This window comes from Oncorhynchus mykiss, chromosome 13 (assembly GCF_057628025.1).
Source record: "Oncorhynchus mykiss isolate SJ-2025 chromosome 13, ASM5762802v1, whole genome shotgun sequence".
NCBI lineage: Eukaryota > Metazoa > Chordata > Actinopteri > Salmoniformes > Salmonidae > Oncorhynchus > Oncorhynchus mykiss.
Window position 1 is genome coordinate 7,548,249 of NC_143034.1, and position 18,713 is coordinate 7,566,961.

Genomic DNA, 18,713 nt, shown 5'->3' on the forward strand with positions numbered 1-18,713 from the left:
GTTGTCCAAGATGAGGCCTATCCAGCAGTACAATTATCCTTAAAAAATAAAGACGTTTAAAAATGTTGAGCTTACCAAGTAGTTTAGACACATTCATTTTCTAGAAATGTCTTAGATTTAAATAAAAAGTCAAGGAGTCCTGCCGAATTGCGCCTTTAAATCGCTCTTGATAAGAGCATCCGATACATGTATCTCCTTTTTACACCAATACTACTGTACGCCGAATAGTATACTGCTCTACCGACTAGTAGGCTGTCATTATAAATAATAATGTGTTATTAACTGACTTGCCTAGTTAAATAAAGATTAAATATAAATCATAATAAAAACAATCCAAACAGAGTGAAAGAAGCGCAATGACTGCGCATACGTGATGCTCGTGAACACACCTTTTTCCTCATACAGGCGGAAGTTTACAGTTGGATTCCCCGACCCTCCTCCATGTCAAATAATTGAAGAAAACCTATCCCAGGTAATCTGTATAACGTTGAAATTTGTCCCCAACATCCTATGTCAGTGTTTAAGCTACTAGAACGACTACCAGCCAGGGAAGCGTCAGGTCGAGCTAACTAGGATGCGCCTATGGCTTTTTTCCCCCACGTCCTCCACCTAGTCAGTAGCCACAGAGGATGTATAATCTACAACATGTGCAGGCTATTCCGGTCTCAGTAACTAGCTAACCTTAACTAGATCAGTGACCATTGTTGTTTTTCCTCCAATGTTCTGCAAGCAGCGAACTAGCAAGCGTAGACTCATATCTGATACAATAACGGCGTTAGATAGCTAGACGTCAGTGTGTTTTCTGAATAGATCGATCGATCGATCACATATCTCCTCTTCATATTTAAGACTGTGGCACCATGTCTGATCCGGAATCCCCGGATGCTAGTGACCCGGCCCAGAGACGTCCAGAGATGACGTCAGGGAGGCTGGAAGACTGCAGTCAAACACTGGAACTCGGTGTGGCTGTCAAAGATGATGATGGTAATGACGAGGAGGAGGCTGATGAAGAGGAAGAGGATAGCGATGATGTAGACTCTGGTAAATTCAGTTGTTGAGTCAAGTCAATATTGGGCTACAATAAACTCTACTGTGCTGTGTAGCCTCTTCATAGCCTGACTGACAGCCTGTTTCCCCTATATTGCCAACTCCTTATGGAGTGTGATTTGACAAGAGCACTACTGTCTGTTTTCAGTCAGGCTAGCTTATTCATAGTGCTGATGGTCTTTCATCAACACTACTGTCTGTTTTCAGTCAAGCTAGTTTATTCATAGTGCTGATGGTCTTTCATCAACACTACTGTCTGTTTTCAGTCAGGCTAGCTTATTCATAGTGCTGATGGTCTTTCATCAACACTACTGTCTGTTTTCAGTCAGGCTAGCTTATTCATAGTGCTGATGGTCTTTCATCAACACTACTGTCTGTTTTCAGTCAGGCTAGCTTATTCATAGTGCTGATGGTCTTTCATCAACACTACTGTCTGTTTTCAGTCAGGCTAGCCTGGGCAACTCCATTCCTCCAGGGCCTGATTAATGTCACAGTGTTGTCCCAGCCCCAGCTAACACACCTGACTCCAATAATCATCTAATCACGATCTTCAGTTAAACATGCAATTAGTTTAAATCAGGTGTGTTTGCTAGGTAGGAATGGGGGGAAAGTGGGACACCAATCAGGCCCCAGAGGACTGGAATTTCCCTGGGCTAGTCTATTCATCACTACTGTCTGTTTTCAGGCTAGTCTTTCCATCACTACTGTCTGTTTTCAGTCAGGCTAGTCTGTTCATCACTACTGTCTGTTTTCAGTCAGGCTAGTCTGTTCATCACTACTGTCTGTTTTCAGGCTAGTCTATTCATCACTACGGTCTGTTTTCAGGCTAGTCTGTTCATCACTACTGTCTGTTTTCAGTCAGGCTAGTCTGTTCATCACTACCGTCTGTTTTCAGTCAGGCTAGTCTGTTCATCACTACTGTCTGTTTTCAGTCAGGCTAGTCTGTTCATCACTACTGTCTGTTTCAGGCTAGTCTATTCATCACTACTGTCTTGTTTTCAGGCTAGTCTGTTCATCACTACTGTCTGTTTTCAGGCTAGTCTTTCCATCACTACTGTCTGTTTTCAGGCTAGTCTTTCCATCACTACGGTCTGTTTTCAGTCAGGCTAGCCTGTTCATGACTACCGTCTGTTTTCAGGCTAGTCTATTCATCACTACTGTCTGTTTTCAGGCTAGTCTATTCATCACTACTGTCTGTTTTCAGGCTAGTCTGTTCATCACTACTGTCTGTTTTCAGGCTAGTCTGTTCATCACTACTGTCTGTTTTCAGTCAGGCTAGTCTGTTCATCACTACTGTCTGTTTTCAGTCAGGCTAGTCTGTTCATCACTACTGTCTGTTTTCAGGCTAGTCTATTCATCACTACTGTCTGTTTTCAGTCAGGCTAGTCTGTTCATCACTACCGTCTGTTTTCAGTCAGGCTAGTCTGTTCATCACTACTGTCTGTTTTCAGTCAGGCTAGTCTGTTCATCACTACTGTCTGTTTTCAGGCTAGTCTATTCATCACTACTGTCTGTTTTCAGGCTAGTCTGTTCATCACTACTGTCTGTTTTCAGGCTAGTCTTTCCATCACTACTGTCTGTTTTCAGGCTAGTCTTTCCATCACTACGGTCTGTTTTCAGTCAGGCTAGCCTGTTCATGACTACCGTCTGTTTTCAGGCTAGTCTATTCATCACTACTGTCTGTTTTCAGGCTAGTCTATTCATCACTACTGTCTGTTTTCAGGCTAGTCTGTTCATCACTACTGTCTGTTTTCAGGCTAGTCTGTTCATCACTACTGTCTGTTTTCAGTCAGGCTAGTCTGTTCATCACTACTGTCTGTTTTCAGTCAGGCTAGTCTGTTCATCACTACTGTCTGTTTTCAGGCTAGTCTATTCATCACTACTGTCTGTTTTCAGACTAGCCTGTTCATCACTACTGTCTGTTTTCAGTCAGGCTAGTCTATTCATCACTACTGTCTGTTTTCAGGCTAGTCTTTCCATCACTACGGTCTGTTTTCAGTCAGGCTAGTCTATTCATCACTACTGTCTGTTTTCAGGCTAGTCTATTCATCACTACTGTCTGTTTTCAGGCTAGTCTATTCATCACTACTGTCTGTTTTCAGGCTAGTCTATTCATCACTACTGTCTGTTTTCAGGCAAGTCTATTCATCACTACTGTCTGTTTTCAGGCTAGTCTATTCATCACTACTGTCTGTTTTCAGACTAGCCTGTTCATCACTACTGTCTGTTTTCAGTCAGGCTAGTCTATTCATCACTACTGTCTGTTTTCAGGCTAGTCTATTCATCACTACTGTCTGTTTTCAGACTAGCCTGTTCATCACTACTGTCTGTTTTCAGTCAGGCTAGTCTATTCATCACTACTGTCTGTTTTCAGCCTGTTCATCACTACTGTCTGTTTTCAGTCAGGCTAGTCTGTTCATCACTACTGTCTGTTTTCAGTCAGGCTAGTCTGTTCATCACTACTGTCTGTTTTCAGTCAGGCTAGTCTGTGCATCACTACTGTCTGTTTTCAGTCTAGTCTGTTCATCACTACTGTCTGTTTCAGGCTAGTCTGTTCATCACTACTGTCTGTTTTCAGGCTAGTCTTTCCATCACTACGGTCTGTTTTCAGTCAGGCTAGCCTGTTCATCACTACCGTCTGTTTTCAGGCTAGTCTTTCCATCACTACTGTCTGTTTTCAGGCTAGTCTTTCCATCACTACGGTCTGTTTTCAGGCTAGTCTGTTCATCACTACTGTCTGTTTTCAGGCTAGTCTGTTCATCACTACTGTCTGTTTTCAGGCTAGTCTGTTCATCACTACTGTCTGTTTTCAGTCAGGCTAGTCTATTCATCACTACTGTCTGTTTTCAGGCTAGTCTTTCCATCACTACGGTCTGTTTTCAGTCAGGCTAGTCTATTCATCACTACTGTCTGTTTTCAGGCTAGTCTATTCATCACTACTGTCTGTTTTCAGGCTAGTCTATTCATCACTACTGTCTGTTTTCAGGCTAGTCTATTCATCACTACTGTCTGTTTTCAGGCAAGTCTATTCATCACTACTGTCTGTTTTCAGACTAGCCTGTTCATCACTACTGTCTGTTTTCAGTCAGGCTAGTCTATTCATCACTACTGTCTGTTTTCAGTCTGTTCATCACTACGGGCTGTTTTCAGTCAGGCTAGTCTGTTCATCACTACTGTCTGTTTTCAGGCTAGTCTATTCATCACTACTGTCTGTTTTCAGACTAGCCTGTTCATCACTACTGTCTGTTTTCAGTCAGGCTAGTCTATTCATCACTACTGTCTGTTTTCAGTCAGGCTAGTCTGTTCATCACTACTGTCTGTTTTCAGTCTGTTCATCACTACGGGCTGTTTTCAGTCAGGCTAGTCTGTTCATCACTACTGTCTGTTTTCAGGCTAGTCTATTCATCACTACTGTCTGTTTTCAGACTAGCCTGTTCATCACTACTGTCTGTTTTCAGTCAGGCTAGTCTGTTCATCACTACTGTCTGTTTTCAGTCAGGCTAGTCTGTTCATCACTACTGTCTGTTTTCAGGCTAGTCTATTCATCACTACTGTCTGTTTTCAGTCAGGCTAGTCTGTTCATCACTACCGTCTGTTTTCAGTCAGGCTAGTCTGTTCATCACTACTGTCTGTTTTCAGTCAGGCTAGTCTGTTCATCACTACTGTCTGTTTCAGGCTAGTCTATTCATCACTACTGTCTGTTTTCAGGCTAGTCTGTTCATCACTACTGTCTGTTTTCAGGCTAGTCTTTCCATCACTACTGTCTGTTTTCAGGCTAGTCTTTCCATCACTACGGTCTGTTTTCAGTCAGGCTAGCCTGTTCATGACTACCGTCTGTTTTCAGGCTAGTCTTTCCATCACTACTGTCTGTTTTCAGGCTAGTCTTTCCATCACTACGGTCTGTTTTCAGTCAGGCTAGCCTGTTCATGACTACCGTCTGTTTTCAGGCTAGTCTGTTCATCACTACTGTCTGTTTTCAGGCTAGTCTGTTCATCACTACTGTCTGTTTTCAGTCAGGCTAGTCTGTTCATCACTACTGTCTGTTTTCAGTCAGGCTAGTCTGTTCATCACTACTGTCTGTTTTCAGGCTAGTCTATTCATCACTACTGTCTGTTTTCAGTCAGGCTAGTCTGTTCATCACTACCGTCTGTTTTCAGTCAGGCTAGTCTGTTCATCACTACTGTCTGTTTTCAGTCAGGCTAGTCTGTTCATCACTACTGTCTGTTTTCAGGCTAGTCTATTCATCACTACTGTCTGTTTTCAGGCTAGTCTGTTCATCACTACTGTCTGTTTTCAGGCTAGTCTTTCCATCACTACTGTCTGTTTTCAGGCTAGTCTTTCCATCACTACGGTCTGTTTTCAGTCAGGCTAGCCTGTTCATGACTACCGTCTGTTTTCAGGCTAGTCTATTCATCACTACTGTCTGTTTTCAGGCTAGTCTATTCATCACTACTGTCTGTTTTCAGGCTAGTCTGTTCATCACTACTGTCTGTTTTCAGGCTAGTCTGTTCATCACTACTGTCTGTTTTCAGTCAGGCTAGTCTGTTCATCACTACTGTCTGTTTTCAGTCAGGCTAGTCTGTTCATCACTACTGTCTGTTTTCAGGCTAGTCTATTCATCACTACTGTCTGTTTTCAGACTAGCCTGTTCATCACTACTGTCTGTTTTCAGTCAGGCTAGTCTATTCATCACTACTGTCTGTTTTCAGGCTAGTCTTTCCATCACTACGGTCTGTTTTCAGTCAGGCTAGTCTATTCATCACTACTGTCTGTTTTCAGGCTAGTCTATTCATCACTACTGTCTGTTTTCAGGCTAGTCTATTCATCACTACTGTCTGTTTTCAGGCTAGTCTATTCATCACTACTGTCTGTTTTCAGGCAAGTCTATTCATCACTACTGTCTGTTTTCAGGCTAGTCTATTCATCACTACTGTCTGTTTTCAGACTAGCCTGTTCATCACTACTGTCTGTTTTCAGTCAGGCTAGTCTATTCATCACTACTGTCTGTTTTCAGGCTAGTCTATTCATCACTACTGTCTGTTTTCAGACTAGCCTGTTCATCACTACTGTCTGTTTTCAGTCAGGCTAGTCTATTCATCACTACTGTCTGTTTTCAGCCTGTTCATCACTACTGTCTGTTTTCAGTCAGGCTAGTCTGTTCATCACTACTGTCTGTTTTCAGTCAGGCTAGTCTGTTCATCACTACTGTCTGTTTTCAGTCAGGCTAGTCTGTGCATCACTACTGTCTGTTTTCAGTCTAGTCTGTTCATCACTACTGTCTGTTTCAGGCTAGTCTGTTCATCACTACTGTCTGTTTTCAGGCTAGTCTTTCCATCACTACGGTCTGTTTTCAGTCAGGCTAGCCTGTTCATCACTACCGTCTGTTTTCAGGCTAGTCTTTCCATCACTACTGTCTGTTTTCAGGCTAGTCTTTCCATCACTACGGTCTGTTTTCAGGCTAGTCTGTTCATCACTACTGTCTGTTTTCAGGCTAGTCTGTTCATCACTACTGTCTGTTTTCAGGCTAGTCTGTTCATCACTACTGTCTGTTTTCAGTCAGGCTAGTCTATTCATCACTACTGTCTGTTTTCAGGCTAGTCTTTCCATCACTACGGTCTGTTTTCAGTCAGGCTAGTCTATTCATCACTACTGTCTGTTTTCAGGCTAGTCTATTCATCACTACTGTCTGTTTTCAGGCTAGTCTATTCATCACTACTGTCTGTTTTCAGGCTAGTCTATTCATCACTACTGTCTGTTTTCAGGCAAGTCTATTCATCACTACTGTCTGTTTTCAGACTAGCCTGTTCATCACTACTGTCTGTTTTCAGTCAGGCTAGTCTATTCATCACTACTGTCTGTTTTCAGTCTGTTCATCACTACGGGCTGTTTTCAGTCAGGCTAGTCTGTTCATCACTACTGTCTGTTTTCAGGCTAGTCTATTCATCACTACTGTCTGTTTTCAGACTAGCCTGTTCATCACTACTGTCTGTTTTCAGTCAGGCTAGTCTATTCATCACTACTGTCTGTTTTCAGTCAGGCTAGTCTGTTCATCACTACTGTCTGTTTTCAGTCAGGCTAGTCTGTTCATCACTATTGTCTGTTTTCAGTCAGGCTAGTCTGTGCATCACTACTGTCTGTTTTCAGTCTAGTCTGTTCATCACTACTGTCTGTTTCAGGCTAGTCTGTTCATCACTACTGTCTGTTTTCAGGCTAGTCTTTCCATCACTACGGTCTGTTTTCAGTCAGGCTAGCCTGTTCATCACTACCGTCTGTTTTCAGGCTAGTCTTTCCATCACTACTGTCTGTTTTCAGGCTAGTCTTTCCATCACTACGGTCTGTTTTCAGGCTAGTCTGTTCATCACTACTGTCTGTTTTCAGGCTAGTCTGTTCATCACTACTGTCTGATTTCAGGCTAGTCTGTTCATCACTACTGTCTGTTTTCAGTCAGGCTAGTCTGTTCATCACTACTGTCTGTTTTCAGTCAGGCTAGTCTGTTCATCACTACTGTCTGTTTTCAGGCTAGTCTATTCATCACTACTGTCTGTTTTCAGACTAGCCTGTTCATCACTACTGTCTGTTTTCAGTCAGGCTAGTCTATTCATCACTACTGTCTGTTTTCAGGCTAGTCTTTCCATCACTACGGTCTGTTTTCAGTCAGGCTAGTCTATTCATCACTACTGTCTGTTTTCAGGCTAGTCTATTCATCACTACTGTCTGTTTTCAGGCTAGTCTATTCATCACTACTGTCTGTTTTCGGGCAAGTCTATTCATCACTACTGTCTGTTTTCAGGCTAGTCTATTCATCACTACTGTCTGTTTTCAGACTAGCCTGTTCATCACTACTGTCTGTTTTCAGTCAGGCTAGTCTATTCATCACTACTGTCTGTTTTCAGTCTGTTCATCACTACGGGCTGTTTTCAGTCAGGCTAGTCTGTTCATCACTACTGTCTGTTTTCAGTCAGGCTAGTCTGTTCATCACTACTGTCTGTTTTCAGTCAGGCTAGTCTGTGCATCACTACTGTCTGTTTTCAGTCTAGTCTGTTCATCACTACTGTCTGTTTTCAGGCTAGTCTGTTCATCACTACTGTCTGTTTTCAGGCTAGTCTATTCATCACTACTGTCTGTTTTCAGTCAGGCTAGTCTGTTCATCACTACTGTCTGTTTTCAGGCTAGTCTATTCATCACTACGGGCTGTTTTCAGTCAGGCTAGTCTATTCATCACTACTGTCTGTTTTCAGTCAGGCTAGTCTGTTCATCACTACTGTCTGTTTTCAGTCAGGCTAGCCTGTTCATCACTACTGTCTGTTTTCAGTCAGGCTAGCCTGTTCATCACTACTGTCTGTTTTCAGTCAGGCTAGCCTGTTCATCACTACTGTCTGATTTCAGTCAGGCTAGTCTATTCATCACTACTGTCTGTTTTCAGTCAGGCTAGTCTGTTCATCACTACTGTCTGTTTTCAGTCAGGCTAGCCTGTTCATGACTACCGTCTGTTTTCAGGCTAGTCTATTCATCACTACTGTCTGTTTTCAGGCTAGTCTATTCATCACTACTGTCTGTTTTCAGGCTAGTCTATTCATCACTACTGTCTGTTTTCAGGCAAGTCTATTCATCACTACTGTCTGTTTTCAGGCTAGTCTATTCATCACTACTGTCTGTTTTCAGACTAGCCTGTTCATCACTACTGTCTGTTTTCAGTCAGGCTAGTCTATTCATCACTACTGTCTGTTTTCAGTCTGTTCATCACTACGGGCTGTTTTCAGTCAGGCTAGTCTATTCATCACTACTGTCTGTTTTCAGACTAGCCTGTTCATCACTACTGTCTGTTTTCAGACTAGCCTGTTCATCACTACTGTCTGTTTTCAGTCAGGCTAGTCTATTCATCACTACTGTCTGTTTTCAGTCAGGCTAGTCTGTTCATCACTACTGTCTGTTTTCAGTCAGGCTAGCCTGTTCATCACTACTGTCTGTTTTCAGTCAGGCTAGCCTGTTCATCACTACTGTCTGTTTTCAGTCAGGCTAGCCTGTTCATCACTACTGTCTGTTTTCAGTCAGGCTAGTCTATTCATCACTACTGTCTGTTTTCAGTCAGGCTAGTCTGTTCATCACTACTGTCTGTTTTCAGTCAGGCTAGCCTGTTCATGACTACCGTCTGTTTTCAGGCTAGTCTATTCATCACTACTGTCTGTTTTCAGGCTAGTCTATTCATCACTACTGTCTGTTTTCAGGCTAGTCTATTCATCACTACTGTCTGTTTTCAGGCAAGTCTATTCATCACTACTGTCTGTTTTCAGGCTAGTCTATTCATCACTACTGTCTGTTTTCAGACTAGCCTGTTCATCACTACTGTCTGTTTTCAGTCAGGCTAGTCTATTCATCACTACTGTCTGTTTTCAGTCTGTTCATCACTACGGGCTGTTTTCAGTCAGGCTAGTCTGTTCATCACTACTGTCTGTTTTCAGGCTAGTCTATTCATCACTACTGTCTGTTTTCAGCCTGTTCATCACTACTGTCTGTTTTCAGGCTAGTCTATTCATCACTACTGTCTGTTTTCAGCCTGTTCATCACTACTGTCTGTTTTCAGTCAGGCTAGTCTGTTCATCACTACTGTCTGTTTTCAGTCAGGCTAGTCTGTGCATCACTACTGTCTGTTTTCAGTCTAGTCTGTTCATCACTACTGTCTGTTTTCAGGCTAGTCTGTTCATCACTACTGTCTGTTTTCAGGCTAGTCTTTCCATCACTACGGTCTGTTTTCAGTCAGGCTAGCCTGTTCATCACTACCGTCTGTTTTCAGGCTTTCCATCACTACTGTCTGTTTTCAGGCTAGTCTTTCCATCACTACGGTCTGTTTTCAGTCAGGCTAGCCTGTTCATGACTACCGTCTGTTTTCAGGCTAGTCTATTCATCACTACTGTCTGTTTTCAGGCTAGTCTATTCATCACTACTGTCTGTTTTCAGGCTAGTCTGTTCATCACTACTGTCTGTTTTCAGGCTAGTCTGTTCATCACTACTGTCTGTTTTCAGGCTAGTCTGTTCATCACTACTGTCTGTTTTCAGGCTAGTCTGTTCATCACTACTGTCTGTTTTCAGTCAGGCTAGTCTGTTCATCACTACTGTCTGTTTTCAGACTAGCCTGTCCATCACTACGGTCTGTTTTCAGTCAGGCTAGTCTATTCATCACTACTGTCTGTTTTCAGGCTAGTCTTTCCATCACTACGGTCTGTTTTCAGTCAGGCTAGTCTATTCATCACTACTGTCTGTTTTCAGGCTAGTCTATTCATCACTACTGTCTGTTTTCAGGCTAGTCTATTCATCACTACTGTCTGTTTTCAGGCAAGTCTATTCATCACTACTGTCTGTTTTCAGGCAAGTCTATTCATCACTACTGTCTGTTTTCAGGCTAGTCTATTCATCACTACTGTCTGTTTTCAGACTAGCCTGTTCATCACTACTGTCTGTTTTCAGTCAGGCTAGTCTATTCATCACTACTGTCTGTTTTCAGTCTGTTCATCACTACGGGCTGTTTTCAGTCAGGCTAGTCATTTCATCACTACTGTCTGTTTTCAGGCTAGTCTATTCATCACTACTGTCTGTTTTCAGACTAGCCTGTTCATCACTACTGTCTGTTTTCAGTCAGGCTAGTCTATTCATCACTACTGTCTGTTTTCAGCCTGTTCATCACTACTGTCTGTTTTCAGTCAGGCTAGTCTATTCATCACTACTGTCTGTTTTCAGGCTAGTCTATTCATCACTACTGTCTGTTTTCAGGCTAGTCTGTTCATCACTACTGTCTGTTTTCAGGCTAGTCTGTTCATCACTACTGTCTGTTTTCAGGCTAGTCTGTTCATCACTACTGTCTGTTTTCAGTCAGGCTAGTCTATTCATCACTACTGTCTGTTTTCAGGCTAGTCTATTCATCACTACTGTCTGTTTTCAGGCAAGTCTATTCATCACTACTGTCTGTTTTCAGGCAAGTCTATTCATCACTACTGTCTAATTTCAGGCTAGTCTATTCATCACTACTGTCTGTTTTCAGACTAGCCTGTTCATCACTACTGTCTGTTTTCAGTCAGGCTAGTCTATTCATCACTACTGTCTGTTTTCAGTCTGTTCATCACTACGGGCTGTTTTCAGTCAGGCTAGTCTGTTCATCACTACTGTCTGTTTTCAGGCTAGTCTATTCATCACTACTGTCTGTTTTCAGACTAGCCTGTTCATCACTACTGTCTGTTTTCAGTCAGGCTAGTCTATTCATCACTACTGTCTGTTTTCAGCCTGTTCATCACTACTGTCTGTTTTCAGTCAGGCTAGTCTGTTCATCACTACTGTCTGTTTTCAGGCTAGTCTATTCATCACTACTGTCTGTTTTCAGTCAGGCTAGTCTGTTCATCACTACTGTCTGTTTTCAGGCTAGTCTGTTCATCACTACTGTCTGTTTTCAGTCAGGCTAGTCTGTTCATCACTACTGTCTGTTTTCAGTCAGGCTAGTCTGTTCATCACTACGGGCTGTTTTCAGTCAGGCTAGTCTATTCATCACTACTGTCTGTTTTCAGTCAGGCTAGTCTGTTCATCACTACTGTCTGTTTTCAGTCAGGCTAGCCTGTTCATCACTACTGTCTGTTTTCAGTCAGGCTAGTCTGTTCATCACTACTGTCTGTTTTCAGTCAGGCTAGCCTGTTCATCACTACTGTCTGTTTTCAGTCAGGCTAGCCTGTTCATCACTACTGTCTGTTTTCAGTCAGGCTAGTCTATTCATCACTACTGTCTGTTTTCAGTCAGGCTAGTCTGTTCATCACTACTGTCTGTTTTCAGTCAGGCTAGTCTATTCATCACTACTGTCTGTTTTCAGTCAGGCTAGCCTGTTCATCACTACTGTCTGTTTTCAGTCAGGCTAGTCTATTCATCACTACTGTCTGTTTTCAGGCTAGTGTATTCATCACTGTCTGTTTTCAGGCTAGTCTATTCATCACTACGGTCTGTTTTCAGTACTGTATCTTGTGTTCTCCACCAGGGCGTAACGTTGTGAAAGTGGACATGGATGAGGAGGAAGGAGGAGCAGTGAAGTCGGGTGAGTAGAGAGTCCTCTGGGTAGTAGTGGTACAGGAGAGTCCTCTGGGTAGTAGTGGTACAGTAGTGTCCTCTGGGTAGTAGTGGTACAGGAGAGTCCTCTGGGTAGTAGTGGTACAGTAGAGTCCTCTGGGTAGTAGTGGTACAGTAGAGTCCTCTGGGTAGTAGTAGTACAGTAGAGTCCTCTGGGTAGTAGTAGTACAGTAGAGTCCTCTGGGTAGTAGTAGTACAGTAGAGTCCTCTGGGTAGTAGTAGTACAGTAGAGTCCTCTGGGTAGTAGTAGTACAGTAGAGTCCTCTGGGTAGTAGTAGTACAGTAGAGTCCTCTGGGTAGTAGTAGTACAGTAGAGTCCTCTGGGTAGTAGTAGTACAGTAGAGTCCTCTGGGTAGTAGTAGTACAGTAGAGTCCTCTGGGTAGTAGTGGTACAGTAGAGTCCTCTGGGTAGTAGTGGTACAGTAGAGTCCTCTGGGTAGTAGTGGTACAGTAGAGTCCTCTGGGTAGTAGTGGTACAGTAGAGTCCTCTGGGTAGTAGTACAGTAGAGTCCTCTGGGTAGTAGTACAGTAGAGTCCTCTGGGTAGTAGCAGGACAGTAGCTAGCTAGAATGGGGTGGGAGAGAGTCCTCTGGGTAGTAGCAGGACAGTAGCTAGCTAGAATGGGGTGGGAGAGAGTCCTCTGGGTAGTAGCAGGACAGTAGCTAGCTAGAATGGGGTGGGAGAGAGTCCTCTGGGTAGTAGCAGGACAGTAGCTAGCTGGAATGGGTGAGGAGAGAGTCCTCTGGGAAGTAGCAGGACAGTAGCTAGCTGGAATGGGTGAGGATAGTCCTCTGTGCTCCTAACCTTCTGCACTCATTATTGTACACTCCTAGTTACCCATGTCTATATCAAACACTGATTGACAGAAATAATATACATCAGCAGACACTCAGGCCCCCGTTGCCTGGTTACCTGGTTGCCTGTTATAGAGGTTCTGATGTATATTATCGGTTCTATTCATGTGAATCTGTATTTTAACAGGGCTTTCTATTGTTAAAAGAGTTGCGGAGGAGGGAGGTGGCGGAGATGAGACCAACTCAGGTTGGTTACAGGCCTCAGGCCACAATAACCATTCATGGGGATGATAAAAGCTTTGGTTGTATCCACTTTGATAGTGTTTACGTAAGAGAACATTGATCTTAAGAGATGCACACGGTCCCCTACAGTATTTAACCTGTAGTGTTGTCACGGAAGCAGGAGGGGGCGCCAACTCGGACACAGACAGTTTAGACGGGGAGAATGAACAGAGTTCGAACGCTCAGAGTGCAGTGGAGAAGCCACACCATTGCTCCCAGTGTGACAAGACCTTCATCACCGTGGGGAGCCTGAAGAGGCACACACAGACTCACAGCGGAGAGAAACCCCATCAGTGCTCCGTCTGCGGGAAATGTTTCTCACGCTCAGACGACATGAAGAGACACCTCACCATCCACACAGGTTATTGTGAACAATTATTATTTTTCAGTATTTGGCATAAACTATTACAAGATAGAATATAGCTGTAAGCAGCCATAGTGGTGCTCAAGCCTTATTGCACCACAGCGCCAAATTCAGTACACCAAACCATGCCTGCCAATTATCACAACTCAACATCCACCAGACCATGCCTGCCAATTATCACAACTCAACATCCACCAGACCATGCCTGCCATAACATCACAACATCCACCAGACCATGCCTGCCATAACATCACAACATCCACCAGACCAGACCATGCCTGCCATAACATCACAACTCAACATCCACCAGACCACACCATGCCTGCCAATTATCACAACTCTAGCAATGGGAAATATCACTTAAATGTATTATTTTTAGATTACAAAATGTTGGAATCGATATACAGTGGGGCAAAAAAGTATTTATTCAGCCACCAATTGTGCAAGTTCTCCCACTTAAAAAGATGAGAGGCCTGTAATTTTCATCAGACGAAATGAGAAAAAAAATCCAGAAAATCACATTGTAGGATTTTTTTATGAATTTATTTGCAAATTATGGTGGAAAATAAGTATTTGGTCACCTACAAACAAGCAAGATTTCTGGCTTAGATGACAAAATGTTGGAATCGATATATATGGATGCTCTTGATCGACTATCAGTACCTCTAACTCATCCCTAGGAGAGAGGGTGAACCGCGTCTGTCACCAGTGTGGGAAGACTTTCACCAGTCTGGGAGGGCTGAAGAAACACCAGATGACCCACACAGGTGTAGTGGCTCCTTCTTCCAGGTGTATAGAGGATGATGTTTGTTGATGATCAGGGCGCGGCAGCGTAGCCTAGTGGTTAGGGCGTTGGGCCAGTAACCCGAAATGGTTGCTGGATGGAATCCCCCGAGCTGACAAGGTCAAAATCTGTCCTTCTGCCTCTGAAAAAGGCAGTTAACCCACTGTTCCCCGGTAGGCAGTCATTGTAAATAAGAATTTGTTCTTAACTGACTTGCCAAATGAAATAAAAATACATGATGTTAATGATATGATGTAATGTATTATAACAGATGTTGATATTATAATTGCCTACAAATGTTACCAGTGTCTCAAAACTCTCTTTGATTGGGCCTCGATGTGTTTTTTAAAATCTGTTATTTGTGACATTGAAACGTTCTGTCCGTCTGTCCATCTGTCCATCTATTTATCAGGAGAGAAGCCGTTCCAGTGTTCCGAGTGTGGGAAAGGTTTCACTGCGCAGGGTAACCTCAAGATCCACCAGCGCATCCACACAGGTCAGTTATATAATACAATATGCCGTTTTACCTCTCAGGTTTATATCCCTCAGAAAGACACTAAACGTTTTGTATCGGCTTTTAAATGAAAATGTATTTATGTTCATCTTGTGTTTCTGTCTTCCATGTCATTGGTATTTATGTTCATCTTGTTTCTGTCTTCCATGTCATTGGTATTTATGTTCATCTTGTTTCTGTCTTCCATATCATTGGTATTTATGTTCATCTTGTTTCTGTCTTCCATGTCATTGGTATTTATGTTCATCTTGTTTCTGTCTTCCATGTCATTGGTATTTATGTTCATCTTGTTTCTGTCTTCCATGTCATTGGTATTTATGTTCATCTTGTTTCTGTCTTCCATGTCATTGGTATTTATGTTCATCTTGTTTCTGTCTTCCATGTCATTGGTATTTATGTTCATCTTGTTTCTGTCTTCCATGACATTGGTATTTATGTTCATCTTGTTTCTGTCTTCCATGTCATTGGTATTTATGCTCATCTTGTTTCTGTCTTCCATGTCATTGGTATTTCTGTTCATCTTGTTTCTGTCTTCCATGTCATTGGTATTTCTGTTCATCTTGTTTCTGTCTTCCATATCATTGGTATTTATGTTAATCTTGTTTATGTCTCCCATATCATTGGTATGTGTTCTGTGTAGAGTTCTCATTCTCAGCCCGACGGTTTCAGGCTTGCCATGCTGTGTTAAGGGGTGGGGGGGAAACTATGGAAGTCTGCCCACCTTTTCAGCCCACTACGTTTCTCTCTCAGCCGCAGTAGCAGCCAGGATTCCAGTATTTGCTGGGCCAGAGACATTTGTGACCATGATGCAACATTTAGGAAAAAGTCAAGGGGTTGTGAATTCTTTCTGATGTACAGACAGCGATTTAAGTTGAATAAAATCTCATTGACTGATTATCAGACAAGACACAGGCTTTTGGTTTGGAGGAGGACAGGCTGCCACGCCAGAGAAGAGCAGAATCCACTTGTTACAGCCACATAACACGCTGGCAAAATGCTCTGATCACTTAATATATATGAGCAAACTGGAATCAGGTTACTCACTTAGCTAACATTTCCCCAAACTGGAATCAGGTTACTCACTTAGCTAACATTTCCCCAAACTGGAATCTGGTTACTCACTCAGCTAACATTTCCCCAAACTGGAATCAGGTTACTCACTTAGCTAACATTTCCCCAAACTGGAATCAAGTTACTCACTTAGCTAACATTTCCCCAAACTGGAATCAAGTTACTCACTTAGCTAACATTTCCCCGGCCTAATTGTTGTCCAATATCCAAAAGAAGATTCAGCGAATTAAATAAATAAATAATAATCTGCCATTTTAGTTAATTGATTTATCAAGACGAGTCACCCACACTTTTCTTAAAGCACTGTGGTGGCGCTGTCCCAGTCAAGTCAGTGCTGAAATGATCATTTAGGTGACCACACACACGACTATTGCTTTAAATTAGTATAACGGTTGGATATGACATTGGGAGTTTCAGTATTTGCATTAGCTTATTTTATTACATTTTATTGCATTTTTTTTTTAACATTAAGTTGATTATAACTAAGCGCAGAGAGAAACTCCCCTATCTGTTTCTTCGTCCCCTCACTCCGCTGCCGCCTGCTTCTGCAACGTTGTTCTCAACCCCAGTTTAAATCAATATACACTTTATTAAAAAATGGAAGTTATTCTATTCACAGGGGAGAAACCGTACCAGTGCTCCCAGTGTCAGTAAAGCTTCTCCCGGCTGGCCCACTATAAAGACCACCAGCAGACTCACCGGGAGGAGAAACCGTACCACTGCAATGACTGTGGGAAAAGCTTCTCCTACTTCAAGGTTCGTTGTTTTACGGTCTTAATTCATCTATTTACTCGTCGTCTGCTGTTTTGTTTTTATCTTTCTCACGGTTTATTGATTTAATGTATGGGAAGCACTTTGCACTGCATTTTGTTGTAAGTAATGATCTAAATAAATGTTTGATTTGATACAAGTCGCTCAAGTGCCACCAGATGATCCACAAAGGGGAGAACCTCCACCACTGCTCCGTATGCGGTAAAGGGTTCGCCATCCGCGGCAACCTGAAGACCCATCTGCAGACACACACCAAGGAGAAACCACACCAATGCTCAGAGTGCGGGAAACGGTTCTCCCGAGCCCACGACCTGAAGAAACACAAGCTGCTCCACACGGGGCAGAAGACCTACCACATTTGCCAGTGTGGCAAGGTGCGTGTCAATTAAAGTTGCCTTATGTAGCTTTGTGTACGAACCAACAGTTTTCAGATAGAAATGCGAGTTATAGATTTGCCATTCTCTTTGAAAAGCAAGTCTTATAAGCTGTGTGTGCGATATTTCTCTGTTTCCCCTCTTTCATTTTTGTGTCTTTTTGTTTATCTGTCTCCAATCGAAGAGCTTCACGGAGTTGGGGAACCTGCGGACCCACCAGAGAACCCACACCGGAGAGAAACCATTCTGCTGTTCCTTCTGCGGCCGAACCTTCTTGCGTGCTGGAGACCTGAAGAGCCACCAGCGGACACACACCGGAGAGAAACCATTCATCTGCGCCATATGCGGGACCAGTTTCGCCCAATCTGGCAACCTGAAAGTGCATCAGATCACACACACTAAAGAGAGGCCGTACCCTTGTACTGTCTGTGATAAGGGGTTCACCACACCGGGGAGTCTGAAGCTACACATGAGGACACACACAGGGGAGCGGCCTTTCCTGTGTAGCGCATGTGGGAAAGGGTTTACGGCGTCAGGGCAGCTGAAGAGGCACCAAGAGTGTCACATGAGAGACACTGTCCAATCATCTCCTAGTGAAGACACGGGGGTGGCGGTGGCTTCAAAATAAAAGTCCTCTCTAAGCGGACTACGAAATAAGAGTACTGGAAACGTGCCAATGTGTGTCTGAACTGTGATCATGATGGGAGGTTTTACTGCTTCATGATGTCCCTATGGGCTCTGGTCAAACAAGACACCATTCACTATGGGCTCTGGTCAAACGAGACACCATTCACTATGGGCTCTGGTCAAATGGGACACCATTCACTATGGGCTCTGGTCAAACGGGACACCATTCACTATGGGCTCTGGTCAAATGAGACACCCTTCACACTGGGCTCTGGTCAAATGAGACACCATTCACTATGGGCTCTGGTCAAACGAGACACCATTCACACTGGGCTCTGGTCAAACGAGACACCATTCACACTGGGCTCTGGTCAAACGAGACACCATTCACACTGGGCTCTGGTCAAACGAGACACCATTCACACTGGGCTCTGGTCAAACGAGACACCATTCACACTGGGCTCTGGTCAAACGAGACACCATTCACACTGGGCTCTGGTCAAACGAGACACCATTCACACTGGGCTCTAGTCAAACGAGACACCATTCACACTGGGCTCTGGTCAAATGAGACACCATTCACACTGGGCTCTGGTCAAAAGGAGTGCACTATAAAGGGAGTAGGGACACCATTCAGTGACCTAGACTATTCCTCCCTTTTGCAGAACGTCAGTTGTTTACTCCGTGAGCTCAAATATGAGCTTTTTAAAGTGTCAGAGAATGTGATGTTTGACAAGAAATTGTTCATCTGAGTCCTGAATGACACCCAATTTAGTGCACTACGTTTGACCAGGGCCCATAGGGTTCTGGCTAAAAGTAGTGCACTACATAATAGGGAATAGGGTGTCATTAGGGATGCAAAACAGTGTATACTATACTACAGTACTAATGAACACATTCTCTGGTAAACACAGTTTACTGATTTTGTCTCTTATTATATTATCTGAGTATTGATCTGATTTTAATAAATAACACTCAACTATTCTAA

At 43.1% G+C, this 18,713-nt stretch overlaps 1 protein-coding gene across 1 annotated transcript; it reads left to right on the forward strand.

Moving 5' to 3' along the window:
- Window positions 1-384: 384 nt before the first annotated feature.
- LOC110515431 (uncharacterized) lies at window positions 385-18,713 on the forward strand. The gene is given in 10 exon segments (XM_036948547.2): window positions 385-472; window positions 850-1,041; window positions 12,056-12,112; window positions 13,126-13,185; window positions 13,342-13,581; window positions 14,265-14,351; window positions 14,781-14,864; window positions 16,573-16,709; window positions 16,865-17,098; window positions 17,283-18,713. Coding segments are annotated over 9 exon segments (1,524 nt in total). The 5' UTR covers window positions 385-472; window positions 850-860; the 3' UTR covers window positions 17,727-18,713.